Raw genomic sequence first — 17,209 nt, forward strand, 5'->3', positions numbered from 1 at the left:
GTTGGAGGAGCTAGTCTTTCATTTACGGTTTAGTTAGGGGAGTCATGCTCTGTTATGTAACACCGGGAAACGTTTAGTTTTGTACCTTGATGTTAAGAGTTACCTATGAACTCTCTTTATGTTAAATTTTGGAGTTGAAATAAATCCGCTGTGCTATGCATATGATGTTGCGACATTAAAGTTGGAAAATTTATATATTTATTATGAGCATGACAGGTGTTTTGATTTATGTTTCTGGAGAATAAGTGTGACACCCTCTGTGTTATGCATTTTACTCTGATTTATGATATGCGGGGTTTAGAGGGTGTTACATTTATTCTACAGGATTAGGCTATAACTAGACTCATGCTTTACTTGGGTTTGAGGCTTATACCATTCTTGAGTGTTCATTTCCAGAACAAAAGTATAAAAAATGATATTAAAATTTATTTCATGACACTAGCACTTAACATTTTTTTACGTAATTTAAATATTTCAAATTAACTTAATAATTTTTCATAATTTTTTTTATTTCTAAAAATCATTTCTATGCTAATAATTAAATATCAATAATAAAATTTGAGTAATATTAATTATTTATACAAAAAATATAATAATATTTATTGAAATGTCTTAACACAGTTTATTTACAATTATAATTAAAAAATATTTATTTTATTTATTTAAACTATAATAATTTATATATAATGTTAAAAAATATTGTAAGTAAACTCGTGCAACGCACGGGTATAATATCTAGTATATGTAAAGCACACTTGAGTTTTGCATTAAATACATAAGCAAAACACAAGTGTTACATTGTATTAAAAGCATAGTATTAAATAATAAAATTTTCTTTATAATAAATATATTAAACAATAAAATAAAAAACTGAAAAAAATCATATTATCAAAAACTATTCAACTACTTACATTAAATAATAACATTCAAAAACTTCAATTTTACTTGAGTTTTACATTTCTAAAATATTAAAAACTAAATTATAATATAAAATTCTTTCAACAAAAAAGTCAATGATAAAATAATATTTATTAAAAAATAATAAAGCTAAAATAGTTTTAAAATTAAAATATTTCTATTTATATGTAAATGAGACTTCAGTATACATTAAATCCATTAGATCATAAAACTCTCATACATTTATATTAAAATACAATAAGAAACAATAATTTTTCTATGTAAAAAATATATTAAAAACTGAAAAAAAATTATTGTCAAAAACTATTCAACTTCTTACATTAATAACAACATTCATCAACTTAAAATTGACTTTAAAAAAATGAAATTGTCTTAAGTTTTGCATTTGACAAATATTAAAAGTTAAAATTATTTATAATCAAATAATATTTTTAAATAAATAATTTTAGATAAAAATTTTAAAACTTAAAAAATGCCGCTAAAAGGTATTTAATATTAACTAAAACATATATGTGAATTATCGAAAAAAATATTAAAATATATCATGAGTAAAAATTACTCTACTCGAGGAAGCATAATAGAGAAAAATAATAATGTCCAAAGTTGTATAAATTTTTGTTGTGGAAGAGCTATCCACTTAACGTGATCCTAGAGCCTCGAAGGATGAGTCTCATGACTATCATTTTGAGGAAACATTTAGAATCCAAATAACTTGAATAAATTTAAATTCACTGGATAATCTTTTACGTTATTTAAGTTATAAATTATTATAATTCCAAAAGTTTAATTATAAGTGAGGGAAATAACAAGATTAACAACTCTCCTCAAAGGGATCAAAAAAATGGCAAAGCCAGATAGTAACCATACCATCCCCAAAGCCTAAGATTACTAACCCAAAGAACAACGAAAAAAACTTATTTTATGATAATTTTTTTTGTTACAATTTAATGATATTAAACACTTATTACTTAACCTTTTTTCCTAAATTTAAATATTTAAAATTAATTTAAATAATTTTTCATATTAAAATTATAAATAAATTTATAAATTGTTTTTATACTAATAATAAAATATCAATAATTATATTTGAGTATTATTAATTATTTTCACACAAAAAACTCTAATTATATTTATTGAAATTTTTTAACACAAATTTTCTATATTTTTAATGAAAAACAAATTTAATTTTAATTTAATTTTATCATAATAGTTTATATATAATTTTTAAAAATATTGTAAGTAAACCCGTGCAATGCACGGGTGGTTGCTTATTAAAAGCATCCAAACAAAAAAATTGTAATAAATATATCAAACAGTAATTAAATTAAAATTGAAAAAATTTATATTGTAAAAAACTACTAAACTATTTACATTAAACACCAACATTCATAAAATAAAAAATTTCTTGAGTTTTGCATTTCAATTTTTTTTTCATAAACAAAATATATTATTGAATGATAAATAATAATTTTTATATAATGATAAAAAATATTGTAACTAAACCCGTGCAACGCACGGGTATAATATCTAGTTTGTACTTATAGGGGTGAATATGGATGAAAATGCCAAGTTACATGGGCTAGGGCTTGGCCCATTATGGTCATCCAAATTATTCATAACACATTTCATTTACTATGCAGGTTTTTAGGTTTTAATTTTGTTTACATGAGTGTTTAAGTTATAATTGAGATTAGACTTTATTTAATTGTTACATGAGTACTTAAGTCGTAAATCTACTTTGGACTCTATGTGGAAGGTAGGCCTGTCCAAACGGGCTTGGCCCGAACCGAAACCGCCCAAACCGAGGCCTTTTTGGCAAAAACGGGCGGTCCGGGTCGGGGTTCGGGTGGACCGGGTGAAAAAAAAAACGGTTTGCAGTGGTTTAAGTCGGTCGGTCTCGGTTTGGGCTCAAGCCCGACCGAACCGACCGAACCAACTCTTAAAAAAAAAAAGTTACAAGCCCAGCCGGCCAGCCCAATCCCACAACCCAACTCACATTCACTAACCCTACCATATATATTCAGATATGTACTCTCTCAGAAACCCTAGCCTCACTCAAGCCTCCACTCTCTGATTCTCTCACTAAACCTCCACCACTCTCAAGCATCAGCCGCCACTCCACCACCTCTCATGCCTCAACCCTAGCCTCCACCACCTCTGTATTTCTCTCACTAAGCCTCCACCTCTCTCACTCAAGCCTCAGCCGCCACTCCATCACCTCTCAAGCCTCAACCCCAGCCTCCAAGTCCAACCATCGTGTATCACAGCAAGTCCACACCTCCATGGCTCCACCTCCTTCTCCTTCTGAGGTGGAGGAAGCGATCCCGATCGTCAACAAAGAGATTTCATCGCAGCAAAAGCGATCTCATCGCGGTTGAGGGGTTTCGTTGTCGGTTGCCATGGTTTCGTTGATGGTGAAGACGTTGTCGGAGGGATTGCATGCAGCACCATAGTGGTGAAGATCTTGATTGATTTTGTATTTTGTATTTCTTTCGTGTCTGAGATATATAGATCTAGAATTTTGTACTATCATTTATGTTGATTTATCAAGGAAGTCAGGATTTATGTATATTAGATGTGATTTTATGAATTTTTGCCTGGAACTCCTCATCTCCTCTCTCTTTTTTGTGATTTTTTTCTTAGATCAACAACCGTTGTACCCGACCGATCTAACCGTTTAACCGATGAAACCGAACCCGACAAATCCGATGGTTATGGGCGGACGGCGGCGTGCCCGTGGTTTGGTGTAATTTCACCCGACCAAAACCGACGTTTTGGCCTGAATCCGCCCGTAACCGCCCGATGGACACCCGTAGTGGAAGGCTCATTTGCTGTTGTTTTTTGTTATTAAAGTCTAGTTTATGACAGATGTAAGGCCCGAGTTTTTAAGTTCATGCTAAGTGAATAAACTTCTTATTCACGATTAGGGTTGATGTAATGTGAAGGGAAACCTGAACGAAAGTTTATTAAATGAAATATATTTATGAAGGAGAAAGTTCAGGAAAAGTTCAAGGATTTCATTATGATCGATAAAAGTTATAGTACGAACGTTTTACGCTTAAACCTAGGTCAGAAACCCTAGTATATAGCTAATTTTCACTTTTAGGCACGATGGCAGTTAATTCCAAAAATCTTCAGAGAAACGTTAGAATTTCTCTTTTTCCATATATCACAATCGTTTCGAGGCGAAACTCTAGGATCTACGAACGTCCGATTCCAATCATCGGAAGTTTGCCGAAACCGAATCCCTGGTATTTCAAAACCCTAGAATCACCCGACTATGGGGACTTTATCTATTCAGAGCTTCAAATGAATATTCTACACGCGTACACCCATTTCTCTTGATGATTTCAATCTTTCTTCCGAAGGAAGTTTTCTATTCCGACATTCGATGCAAAAAGCAACTTATCGGGTAAAATAGTTTTATACCGACTATGCTTTAGTTGCCAAAAATACAAGGAGACCTCTTTATAGTTTTGGAATTCTTTTGCCAAAACATATCTAATAATTCATGGAGAATGACGCCGGAAAAATCAGATTCGCGAAACTTTCATTTTCCCGCGAATTTCCACCTTTTATATATAGCAAAGAAAGGAAGAAAAACTCAAATTCTCCTCCATTTCTCTCTTCAAACCCGCGAGCTTCAACAAGGAAGAAGGAAGAAGAATTTTCTTCATTACTTGCTTGATCGTTGATCCGTTAGTCGCTGCTTCAAGGTTTCGAGGTATAGTCGCTAATCCTTACCTCCGATCGCTTTTTCCATAGCTTTTCTGTAGAGTTTTCTGAGTGGATAGTTTATGGGTTTTTGCAAAACTATCCTGAATCTTTCATTTCTGATTCTAAACCTCTTCTATATGTGCCCAAGATCACTTCTGCCGGATTAGATTTTCCGTTATGTCGCCGGAATTCCGTCGGAATCGATTTTAGCCTAAAATACCCATTTATGTAGTTTTTGAGTAAAGTTCCAACCTCTAGGCTGAAAACTATCGCCTTAGCTTAGTGCTAGTAGGATTAGTTGTCATAAACGTCGTTAGTAACGTCCCTGCAAAATTTTATTTTTGGGATTTCAGTTTTGAAAATCCTAAGTTAAAAATCATGACCAAAATACCCCTGCGACAGTTTTTGATCCGATAATTTTTCCGAGTTCAGAATACCCTTAGTTACGGCTTATGAAAGCATAGGAACCAAGTTTGATCGAAGAAAAATCGAGCCCCATAATTAGCCAAAGTGGCCGAGCCTATTAGAGGGGGGAGGAAGAAATTTCCTTTTCCGAAAACCTGTCCTTTCGCGCTAGTTTATCGTACCTTAGAGTATAGATTACCTCGAGTAACCTTAGTAAGTATCGATAGCTTAGTTTTCGATAGATTCTTATAGTATTCTGTGATTTTGTTGTAAAGGTGCTTTTGAGGATTTCTCTGAGGACCAACACTTTGAGTGCGAGGAAGCACTAGTTGATCGTTCTGGAGAACTTTCAGGTGAGGGCTTCTCACTGAATCTCTAGTTAATGCTTAGGGTCGATGTTTCGACATTGTTTACTGTTTATGCACTAAGATTGTGTGTGATTGAAAATGTTTTCTGAGGCTTCGGCTGACAATGTAGATGATTCATCTACTGAATGTTTTTGAAGATTGACTTACATGCTATGTGCTATGTGGGTAATCTAGGATGTGTGGTGCATGCTTTATATGCTAAGTGCTAAGTGTTAATGTTGAGATTTCTTGATATATGACATGTTGTTGATTGTGATGATTTAGATATGCTTTACACTGGAAATCTGAGATTCTGAATGGTGAGAATAGCGGGCAGGTCATGCCGATTTTATTTTGAGAGTTTTGAGAAAGTTTGATAGGACGAACGAGGTTCGGGCCTTGATTTTGTTTAGTGGATCGAGACATCCTCTGGAAGCGACTTGGGATTGGGAGATCCTGCAAATGTATAAGACTTGCGATAAGACAAAATGGAATCTATTTTATAAAGAAAACTCATAAGACCTTAAATAACCTCTAAATCTTTAAGTAATGATAACAACCTCGAAGGAAGGCATTGGAAGTGAAATCTTAATTTTGGAAAACGAGGAGTGTCGTCGGATCCAAGTGTTGAGTATGTTGTCGTTGTGTTGTTGGAGCAGCGTTTGATGTTGTGCTGTTGGAGCAGCGTTTATTGTTGTGCTGTTGGAGCAGCGTGTGTTATTGTGCTGTTGGAGCAGCGTGTGTGGTGGTGCTGTTGGAGCAGCTATGTGTCGTTATGAAGTGTGTCTTTTGGTCGCAGAATCGACTTTACCTTAGGGTAAGCTTTTAGAGACTTTAACTTCCCTAGAACACGTGGCGACGTGTCGAGTGAGGTCGGAGACGTTGTTTGACTAATCATTTTGCATACATGCAACATTAATGAGGTATTAACACAGGACGTACTCTGGACCTCGTCGGTTTCCAAAATGGTCATAAGACCCGGAATGCCGTGAAAGAGCGTTTGTAGACGTCTCTTGTAGCAGACCGAAATGGCAGACCTACGGGTTTACTGCTGATCTGACTACCCAGTGGGAGTAAGAGACATCACGGGCCGAAATGGCACCACCGTGGCTGGTGAAGGGCTGATCCGATGATGTCCATCCGTTCCGGATTGCATATTGGTTGACTGGGTTAACCTGCATACATATCACGCAACATGCATACTGACTTAGTTGATGAGTGTGGTTGCTATTTGATAAACTTACTTGGAACATGCTAATTGTTATTATTGTCGTTATGATTTTGTGGAACATGCAACCCTAGGAATGATATCTCTAGTTATAAGCCTAAGTGGCTATCTATTATTTGTACCTATTGGGTTTATTATCTACATAGTTCTTTAGAGTTGACCCTCGCGTCTTCTGTGTGTGTTTTGGCGGACAACGCCTTTTATCAGATGAATATTGCGGACTGGTACACCATGGTCCACCCTTCGGGGGGGATTAGGTATGAGATGATCGATCAGGACGACCCCGGGTCGTGGGTGGTTGACCCCGCGAGCCATCGAGCGACGTATTCGGGGCGTATCATGGAGGATCACGTGGACAGTGGAGGACTCTTGAGGTCAGGAGTGTTGAGGCGATGCTCTGTCAGCTTCAACTTGCCACCGGGCGTTCACTGCGGACCAGGATTCGGAGGAGCACCGCCGCCACCGTCATCTCCAGAGGAGGAGGATCCCTCAGAGGAGATTCCAGTGGGAGTGCCTTCGGCAGGGTCTAGTGCACCCTCCGTTGCGATCATTGATGATCAGGGTTCGGGCCCTAAGCCCGTGAGTCCAGCGTCGGAGCGCACTGCGGTTGCGAGGGGAGGACGGATAGGGTTAGTAGACTTGGTCGTTCTGGATTCTGATTCAGACGACGATCATGCTAGCACATAGTTTTGAGTGTTGGCATGAGCTCCTCGAATTAGGATTAGTGTAGGAGTAGAGTTTTAGCTCTGACAGTCTTGCTTCATTTGTTACTTAGGGGACAGGGTAGATCTGCCTATAGCTTTTTGTGTGGTTTCCTTACGGGAATCACAGAGAGTTGGTTGGACTTAGGAGGTCCTATTTTCAGACCATTGGGTCAGCTGATTCTCAGTTTTGAGGGATGGTGTTGCGGGCACTTCACCCTTTTCATTTGGTTTGTATATATTGCCTACGGGCGCTACTTTTCTTTCCGTCACTGGAGGTTTACTCGTGACGAGGTTACTACTACAGCGGGGGCTGTTTATATATTGTATATTAGTTCTGATTATTGTTATTGTTGGGTTTTATTTAATTCAGTCTTGTCTTAGTTATTATCGAAAAAAAAATATTCACGTTTTTCCGCATTAAGTTTATTTTGGTTACTAAAGTGACGCCACCGAAATCGGGGTGTTACATTGTGGTATCAGAGCACGGTCGAGTCTTTCGGGAGTTGTTGGGGAATAGGTCTTCTGTGCTAGGTTGTGTGACTCTGCAAAGAGTGAAAATTGATTGTCTGCAAGCGATTTTTCGCTTAAAAATTGATTGAAGTTATTGCTTACTCATATTGTATAGTGATGCTAGATGCTATCTTATGATGAGTGCTGACTGTTTGCTTCCTTTAACAGAATATGGTGAATACTAACCAGCTAGCTGAGATGATGGCCACTATGGCCCAAGCGGTAACAGCGCAGGCTCAAGCGGTAACAGCACAGGCAAATGATAATGCCATGAGGCGTGCTACTGAAGAAGCACGTGAACAGCATCAGCGCCAGAGGGAAATAACTCTGGACCAGAACAAAGGCCTCAATGACTTCAGGAGGCAAAACCCACCAAAGTTCTCTGGTGGTACTGATCCAGACGCAGCGGATCTCTAGATCCAGGAAATCGAGAAGATTTTCGGTGTTCTGCAAACTGTTGAGGGTGCCAAGGTGGGCATGGCGACTTATCTTCTGCTAGGAGATGCTGAATACTGGTGGAAGGGCACCAGGGGAATCATGGAAGCCAACCATGAAGAGATCCACTGGAACTCGTTCCGGACCGCGTTCTTGGAAAAGTATTTTCCGACAAGTGCCCGGGATGAGAGGGAGGCGCAGTTTTTGACACTCCGTCAGGGAGGTATGTCTGTACCGGAATTTGCTTCGAAGCTGGAGTCTTTGGCGAAGCATTTTCAATTCTTTAATGATCATGTTGACGAGCGCTACATGTGCAAGCGCTTCGTGAATGGACTGAGGCCGGATATTGAGGACTCAGTGAGGCCACTGGGAATCATGCGATTCCAATCAGTGGTGGAGAAAGCCACTGAAGTGGAGCTGATGAAGAACCGGAGGTTGAACCGGGCTGGAACTGGAGGGCCGATGAGGTCGGGCTCTCAGAATAATCAGAACAAGGGTAGGTTTCAGAACAGGAGGCCGTATCAGCGTCCTGCTGGTAGAGGGTTTGCATCAGGATCTTACCGGCCCATGGTGGGTGCTGCTGGAGGTTCTGGAGGTCAGACTCAGAACAGGGAACTGACGTGCTTCAAGTGTGGGAAGCCGAGGCACTTTGCTCGTGCTTGTTCCGACACGAGGCCTCAATGCTTCAATTGCAACAAGTTGGGGCACACTGCTGCACAGTGCAGGCTACCAAAGGCGGAGCCAACCGTCAACACTGCTCAAGGAAAGCGTCCTGCTGCAAAGGCGAGAGTCTACACCATGGATGGTGAAGATGCTGAGGGGGTAGATGGACTGATTAGAGGCGACTGCGGGATTGACGGTAATCTTCTATCCGTACTTTTTGATTCCGGAGCAACGCTTCTTTTATCTCTAGAGATTGTGCAATCAGATTAAGACTTCCTATTACTGCTTTGAGCTTCGATCTGATAGTTGCTACTCCTGCCAAGACTCTACTTGCTAATTCAGCATGCATGTATTGTCCGATAACATACAACAATAGGATCTACCATGCTAACCTAGTATGCCTAACTCTTAAGAACCTAGATGTTATCCTAGGAATGGATTGGTTGTCCCGCTATCATTGTCTTTTGGACTGCAACCGAAAGAGAGTGGTATTCCCTGATTCGGATCTTTCCGAGTATCTATCTGCCAATCACATCAGCGTCGCTTTGAACGAGGGATCTCAGGAGTATTCTGTTTTGCTAAGCTTGGAGAGCAAAGGGAACCCAGAAGTTGGCAGTATTCCAGTGGTGAAAGAATTCACGGATGTTTTTCCTGGCGATGTACCTGGATTGCCGCCTGTGCGCGACATTGAGTTTGCTATAGACATCGTACCGGGAACAGGGCCGATTTCGATTGCACCATATCGTATGGCACCTGCGGAGCTAGTGGAATTGAAGTCCCAACTCGAAGATCTTCTGTCGAAGGGATTCATACGACCAAGCGTTTCACCTTGGGGAGTGCCAGTCTTATTGGTGAAGAAGAAGGACGGGAAGTCGAGATTATGTGTCGACTACCGACAATTGAACAAGGTAACCGTCAAGAATAGGTATCCGTTACCTAGGATTGATGATTTGATGGATCAACTACGAGGAGCTACAATATTCTCGAAGATCGACCTGAAGTCGGGTTATCATCAAATCAGGGTCAAGACCGAGGATATCCAGAAGACGGCATTCAGAACCCGTTATGGACACTATGAGTACTTAGTGATGCCATTTGGGGTGACAAATGCGCCGGCAATATTCATGGCTTACATGAATATGACTTTCCATACATTCCTGGATCGATTCGTCGTGGTGTTTATCGACGACATTCTGATCTATTCAAAGAATACTGAAGACCATGAGGAGCACTTGCGACAAGTTTTACAAGTGCTGAGGGAGAAGGAGTTGTATGCCAATCCTTCTAAGTGCGAATTTTGGCTCAAGGAGGTAAAATTCTTAGGCCATGTGATCTCTAAGGAGGGGATAGCTGTGGATCCAGCAAAGGTAGAGACCGTATTGTCGTGGGAACGGCCGAAGACAGTGACGGAGATCAGAAGTTTTGTCGGTTTGGCGGGATACTATCGTCGTTTGATCGAGAATTTCGCGAAGATTGTTGGACCGTTGACTCAACTGACGAGGAAGGACCAGCCTTTTGCATGGACTGAAGCGTGCGAGACTAGCTTTCAGACGATGAAGGAACGGTTGACGACGTCACCTGTACTCGTCTTACCGCAACCGGAGGAACCTTATGAGGTATACTGTTATGCTTCGCATCAAGGTTTGGGATGTGTGCTGATGCAACATCGGAAGGTGGTTGCTTATGCTTCAAGACAACTGAAGGTGCATGAGAAGAATTATCCGACTCATGACTTGGAACTAGCTGCAATCGTATTTGCGCTGAAGATTTGGAGACATCACTTATATGGATGCAATTTCACCATATTCAGTGATCATAAGAGCTTGAAGTACTTGTTTGAGCAGAAGGAGCTGAACATGAGGCAGCGCCGGTGGATGGAATTTCTCAAAGATTACGAGTTCGCTCTGCAATATCATCCTGGAAAGGCGAATGTTGTTGCTGATGCCTTGAGCAGGAAGATGCACATCTCGTCGATGATGGTGAAGGAGCTGCAGCTGTTAGAGCAATTTCGAGATTTGAGCTTGGATGTGAAATTATCCGAGGGAGAACTGAAGTTCGGGATGATCAGAATTACCAATGGGTTGATGGAGGAAATCCGAGACCAACAGTTACAAGATGAGTTTCTGCTCGGGAAAAGAAATTTGGTAAGTCAGGGTAAGGACCCAGAATTCAAGGTAGGAAGTGACAATATCCTACGGTGCAAGGATAGGGTTTGTGTGCCTAACAACCATGACTTGAGAAGATTGATTATGGATGAAGGTCACAAGAGCAAGTTAAGCATTCATCCTGGAATGAAGAAGATGTACCAGGACTTGAAGGTGAATTTTTGGTGGCCAGGAATGAAAAGACAAGTGGCTGAGTATGTAGCTGCATGTCTGACATGTCAGAAGGCGAAGGTGGAGCATCAGAAGTCTTCAGGTATGCTACAAAGCTTGGATGTGCCAGAATGGAAATGGGATAGCATATCGATGGATTTCGTCGTGGCTTTGCCAAGAACTCAGAAGGGATACGATTCTATTTGGGTAATCGTGGATCGACTGACTAAGTCGGCTCATTTCGTACCGGTGAGGACTACGTACAACGTGGAGAAACTATCAGAGTTATATATAGCGGAGATCGTACGACTTCACGGAGTACCGACAAGTATTGTATCCGATCGAGACCCGAAGTTTACATCACATTTTTGGGGAGCTCTTCAAGAAGCTTTGGGAACGAGGCTGAGACTAAGTTCTGCTTATCATCCGCAGACTGATGGACAGACTGAGAGAACTATTCAGTCGTTGGAAGATTTGCTACGCGCTTGCGTTCTAGACAACAAGGGCAGTTGGGATACCTTATTGCCATTGATTGAGTTCACATACAACAACAGTTTTCATACGAGCATTGGTATGGCACCGTATGAGGCTTTGTATGGCCGCAAGTGTAGAACACCTTTGTGTTGGTACCAAAACGGAGAAAATCTGTTGGTAGGACCGGAACTTCTGCAACAGACCACTGAGAAGATCAAGCAGATCAGAGAGAAGATGAGGACTTCTCAGAGTAGACAGAAGAGTTATGCAGATCAGAGGCGCAGAACTCTGGAGTTCGAAGAAGGAGATCATGTATTTCTGAGAATTACTCAGACGACGGGTGTTGGTCGAGCAATCAAGTCAAAGAAGCTTACGCCCAAGTTCATTGGACCGTATCAGATCACTCGTCGAATTGGACCAGTCGCATATCAGATTGCACTACCTCCATTTCTATCAAATATTCATGATGTATTCCACGTGTCACAACTGAGGAAATATATTGCGGATCTGACACATGTTATCGAACTGGATGATATTGAGTTGAAGGATGATCTGTCTTTCGAGACACCGCCAATTAGCATTGGTGACACCAGGATAAAACAGTTGAGAGGGAAAGAGATCGAGTTAGTGAAGGTCATTTGGAATAAAGACACTGGTGATGCGACATGGGAGCTGAAGGAGAAGATTCAAGAACAGTATCCAGAACTTTTTACTAACCCTTAAGTTTCGAGGTCGAAACTTTCTTTTTGGAGGGTAGTAATGTAAGGCCCGAGTTTTTAAGTTCATGCTAAGTGAATAAACTTCTTATTCACGATTAGGGTTGATGTAATGTGAAGGGAAACCTGAACGAAAGTTTATTAAATGAAATATATTTATGAAGGAGAAAGTTCAGGAAAAGTTCAAGGATTTCATTATGATCGATAAAAGTTATAGTACGAACGTTTTACGCTTAAACCTAGGTCAGAAACCCTAGTATATAGCTAATTTTCACTTTTAGGCACGATGGCAGTTAATTCCAAAAATCTTTAGAGAAACGTTAGAATTTCTCTTTTTCCATATATCACAATCGTTTCGAGGCGAAACTCTAGGATCTACGAACGTCCGATTCCAATCATCGGAAGTTTGCCGAAACCGAATCCCTGGTATTTCAAAACCCTAGAATCACCCGACTATGGGGACTTTATCTATTCAGAGCTTCAAATGAATATTCTACACGCGTACACCCATTTCTCTTGATGATTTCAATCTTTCTTCCGAAGGAAGTTTTCTATTCCGACATTCGATGCAAAAAGCAACTTATCGGGTAAAATAGTTTTATACCGACTATGCTTTAGTTGCCAAAAATACAAGGAGACCTCTTTATAGTTTTGGAATTCTTTTGCCAAAACATATCTAATAATTCATGGAGAATGACGCCGGAAAAATCAGATTCGCGAAACTTTCATTTTCCCGCGAATTTCCACCTTTTATATATAGCAAAGAAAGGAAGAAAAACTCAAATTCTCCTCCATTTCTCTCTTCAAACCCGCGAGCTTCAACAAGGAAGAAGGAAGAAGAGTTTTCTTCATTACTTGCTTGATCGTTGATCCGTTAGTCGCTGCTTCAAGGTTTCGAGGTATAGTCGCTAATCCTTACCTCCGATCGCTTTTTCCATAGCTTTTCTGTAGAGTTTTCTGAGTGGATAGTTTATGGGTTTTTGCAAAACTATCCTGAATCTTTCATTTCTGATTCTAAACCTCTTCTATATGTGCCCAAGATCACTTCTGCCGGATTAGATTTTCCGTTATGTCGCCGGAATTCCGTCGGAATCGATTTTAGCCTAAAATACCCATTTATGTAGTTTTTGAGTAAAGTTCCAACCTCTAGGCTGAAAACTATCGCCTTAGCTTAGTGCTAGTAGGATTAGTTGTCATAAACGTCGTTAGTAACGTCCCTGCAAAATTTTATTTTTGGGATTTCAGTTTTGAAAATCCTAAGTTAAAAATCATTACCAAAATACCCCTGCGACAGTTTTTGATCCGATAATTTTTCCGAGTTCAGAATACCCTTAGTTACGGCTTATGAAAGCATAGGAACCAAGTTTGATCGAAGAAAAATCGAGCCCCATAATTAGGACGGATAGGGTTAGTAGACTTGGTCGTTCTGGATTCTGATTCAGACGACGATCATGCTAGCACATAGTTTTGAGTGTTGGCATGAGCTCCTCGAATTAGGATTAGTGTAGGAGTAGAGTTTTAGCTCTGACAGTCTTGCTTCATTTGTTACTTAGGGGACAGGGTAGATCCGCCTATAGCTTTTTGTGTGGTTTCCTTACGGGAATCACAGAGAGTTGGTTGGACTTAGGAGGTCATATTTTCAGACCATTGGGTCAGCTGATTCTCAGTTTTGAGGGATGGTGTTGCGGGCACTTCACCCTTTTCATTTGGTTTGTATATATTGCCTACGGGCGCTACTTTTCTTTCCGTCACTGGAGGTTTACTCGTGACGAGGTTACTACTACAGCGGGGGCTGTTTATATATTGTATATTAGTTCTGATTATTGTTATTGTTGGGTTTTATTTAATTCAGTCTTGTCTTAGTTATTATCGAAAAAAAAAATATTCACGTTTTTCCGCATTAAGTTTATTTTGGTTACTAAAGTAACGCCACCGAAATCGGGGTGTTACAACAGACTTGTTTTCTTTATTGTCTGGAAGGAGGTTAATAGTGCAGGGTTTATGTATTATGTGAGGTGTTGTTATTAAGGGCTCTTAGGAATTTGTGTACTTTTTTTCCTTCACTAGAATTTATTTCCAAATGGGTTTTCCTAGTAAAGTTTTAATAAGGCATATTTCCTAAGCTTTGTTTCTTACCCTCGAGGTTTTCAGTTTGAATTGGTACCCTATTACATGGGAGGGATGTTTCCTTGTGCTTTCATCTCTTAATAAAATTTCTTTTTGTCAAAAAAAAAAATCTTACACCGATGATTCAAAACTAGCAAATAAGTTATGCAACGTCTTGAAGTAGATAAAAGACTTAAGTTCATGTGACAAATAAATAAATTTTAATCTTTTTTTTTTAACTCAAATTTTTAACCTCGATCATAACTTAAACACTCACGTGATAATTATATAATTTTTGTCTCAATCACTCCTATATGATCATCACTTGCTCATCTGATTCTCATAAATAACATCTCTCATTATACACGTCCCATAGATACAAACATTAAGATGATAGATGACAATAATGTTCAAAGCCCAATACAGTTTATCTGATTTACGCAACGAATTTCCAAAAGAGTGACAGCACTTGAAAGGGAGAAGATGCAACAGCTACAGAAGTAAGTTGCTACGTACATCATGATTCCTCAATCAGAGAATTGGATCACACCCGACGGTACATCTATAATATTTGAAAGAAGATACTGCATGCTTTCAAATTAGACGGTACATCTATTATTTATTACCAGATAGCTTAATTGTAGCTTCCAATTCTAAAGAAATATGAATGAAGTCGCATGGAAGGAATAGGTTAAAATGCTAAAATTTATTGAATGAATATTATGATTAACCGTACAAAATCAATAAGCAACGGTATAATAATGAATCACCTGTGCATTTTTGAGTGCTTAGTATATTTGATGTTCAACGCCTCCAACCGCCACAACTATTCCCCCAACCCACTCCACTGTCATGGCCACCTCCATCCCTTCCACCAAAATGATAGCCACCATCACCCCTGGCACTATATGTACCCTGATTATGAAGTCGAGGCTTTGCTTTTTCAACTAACAAGGGATAACCTCCAAGCTCAGTTTGATCGAGTTGAAGAGCTTTCTTGAAGCCATCAACATCCTTGAAGTCCAAGTAAGCAAACCTGCAAATTTGCAATTTGAGAATGAGATGCTATACACAAAATTGTTAGTGATATTTCAGAGTTTTCCTGCATTCTACATTCTCTTTATCAATAATGGTTAACACGAAAAGATGCATTTTCGAGAAACGTAACCAGAAAGGTCACTATTAGTGAAGATTTTTAGGTACTATTGCCTTCAAGACCCAATAGAGAATCTCCAGCTCAATTATGACTTCCATGCTGTTGGTACGAAATCAAAGAGAACTCAAACGAAGAGATACGTCTTACTGCATCAAAGATAGACTTTTTTGGGCTCAGATCATTGTTGTTAATGGCGGATAGCGTCGCGTAGCAGCAAGCCCAAAAACCGCAATAACGCTAGGTACTATTGCCTTCAAGACCCAATAATGTTTAAATCTGGGAGCATTTTGGGGTTTTCTCCCTGAACAGTAGGGTTTTTATTCCTCACGTGAAACGCTGCCTTTCATTAAAGAACAGAAAACCCCAAAATGCCCTTAAAAAGTTTAACCTAATGTTTAAATCTAGGGGAATTTTGGGGTTTTCACGCCTGAACATTAGGGTTTGTGTCTCTCTTTCTTCCTACCGCCGCTATTGTGCCGTTCCAGACGCGATTTTGGCCGCGATCGCGGCCGCTGCCGCCGCTACGCGATTTCCGCTCCGCTACAACCTCCTGCGTCGAGGCCAACACTTGATCCGCCACGCTCTGCCGCAATAGCCCGCTAATGACAACCCTAGCTCATATACCAAATTATAATTTAGGTTAGTTGTTGGGCGGATAGCAAAATGGACCGGGGGCATCCCATCCACATTGGGCTAAGGGAACAAGTGATTTGGATACCATCCACATACTTTCACCACAAAACCTTAAGGAAATGGGAGAGTTTCACTTATATACCGCTCAATCCTGGCTTTTCCATCCAATGTGGGATTTATTTTCACACGTGTACTCCAACAATATATAAAATTCAGCGTAGAGGCCATCCCGCTATTCGCTATAACCGGTATACCGGTTTTGGGTTCGGGCGGCTCCGGGCTGCAATCGAGGATTGACAACACTGGGTGAGTTTGAATCTGCTTCTAAATTACCCATACTATTCTTGACTTCAGCCATGTCCGCACAGTAGTATTATAAGGATTATTTATATGCCACCTAACCCCACTTATTCACTATTGAATTAATATTTTCTTTATTGTTTATTTTAACCACCCATTCTTTCTTTTTCATTTTGGTGTCCCTAACAAAGTATCACAGACAATAGAAAGATATGTGAAAAATGCATCGGAAATATTTCCGGAAGAATCAGATTGATAAAATCAACTTGCACAAATACATTCTGATAAAGTGCAATCCTGATTGGCATTTTGACTAGCCCATCCAAAAGGAAACATGTTGATATATTCATTAGCATACTATAACCCCCTTAACAGCAGAAAAGGAAACATACCCCTTAAGTACACCAGAATCCCAAAATTTTGGAACTGATATGCTTGTAATCTCTCCACAAGAACTGAAATGTTCTTCAAGGCTAGCTTTCAACTGAAGAACAAAGCAGACATTATTTTGAGCTCTAAATACCAATGAAACCATGTGAATATGCAACGGAGAGAGATTCATGCAATATTGTGCAGAACCTG

General features: G+C 39.6%; 1 protein-coding gene across 5 annotated transcripts in view; it reads right to left on the reverse strand.

The window, feature by feature from the left end:
- Nucleotides 1-14,699: 14,699 nt before the first annotated feature.
- Nucleotides 14,700-17,209, reverse strand: part of LOC130734661 (nucleolin 2-like) — a 62,947-nt gene continuing 60,437 nt past the window's right edge. For 3 of the 5 annotated variants that reach the window (XM_057587171.1, XM_057587174.1, XM_057587175.1), the window contains 3 exons: nt 17,020-17,111; nt 15,309-15,574; nt 14,700-15,100 (listed from right to left, as the gene is read on the reverse strand). In XM_057587171.1, coding sequence (XP_057443154.1) covers nt 15,343-15,574; nt 17,020-17,111 — 324 coding nt within the window. In that variant the 3' untranslated portion in view covers nt 14,700-15,100; nt 15,309-15,342. Of the gene's footprint in view, nt 15,130-15,308; nt 15,575-17,019; nt 17,112-17,209 lie in introns of all 5 variants that reach the window. The other 2 variants (XM_057587173.1, XM_057587172.1) reach the window with 2 other exon arrangements.

Source organism: Lotus japonicus, chromosome 1 (assembly GCF_012489685.1).
Source record: "Lotus japonicus ecotype B-129 chromosome 1, LjGifu_v1.2".
Taxonomy (NCBI): domain Eukaryota; kingdom Viridiplantae; phylum Streptophyta; class Magnoliopsida; order Fabales; family Fabaceae; genus Lotus; species Lotus japonicus.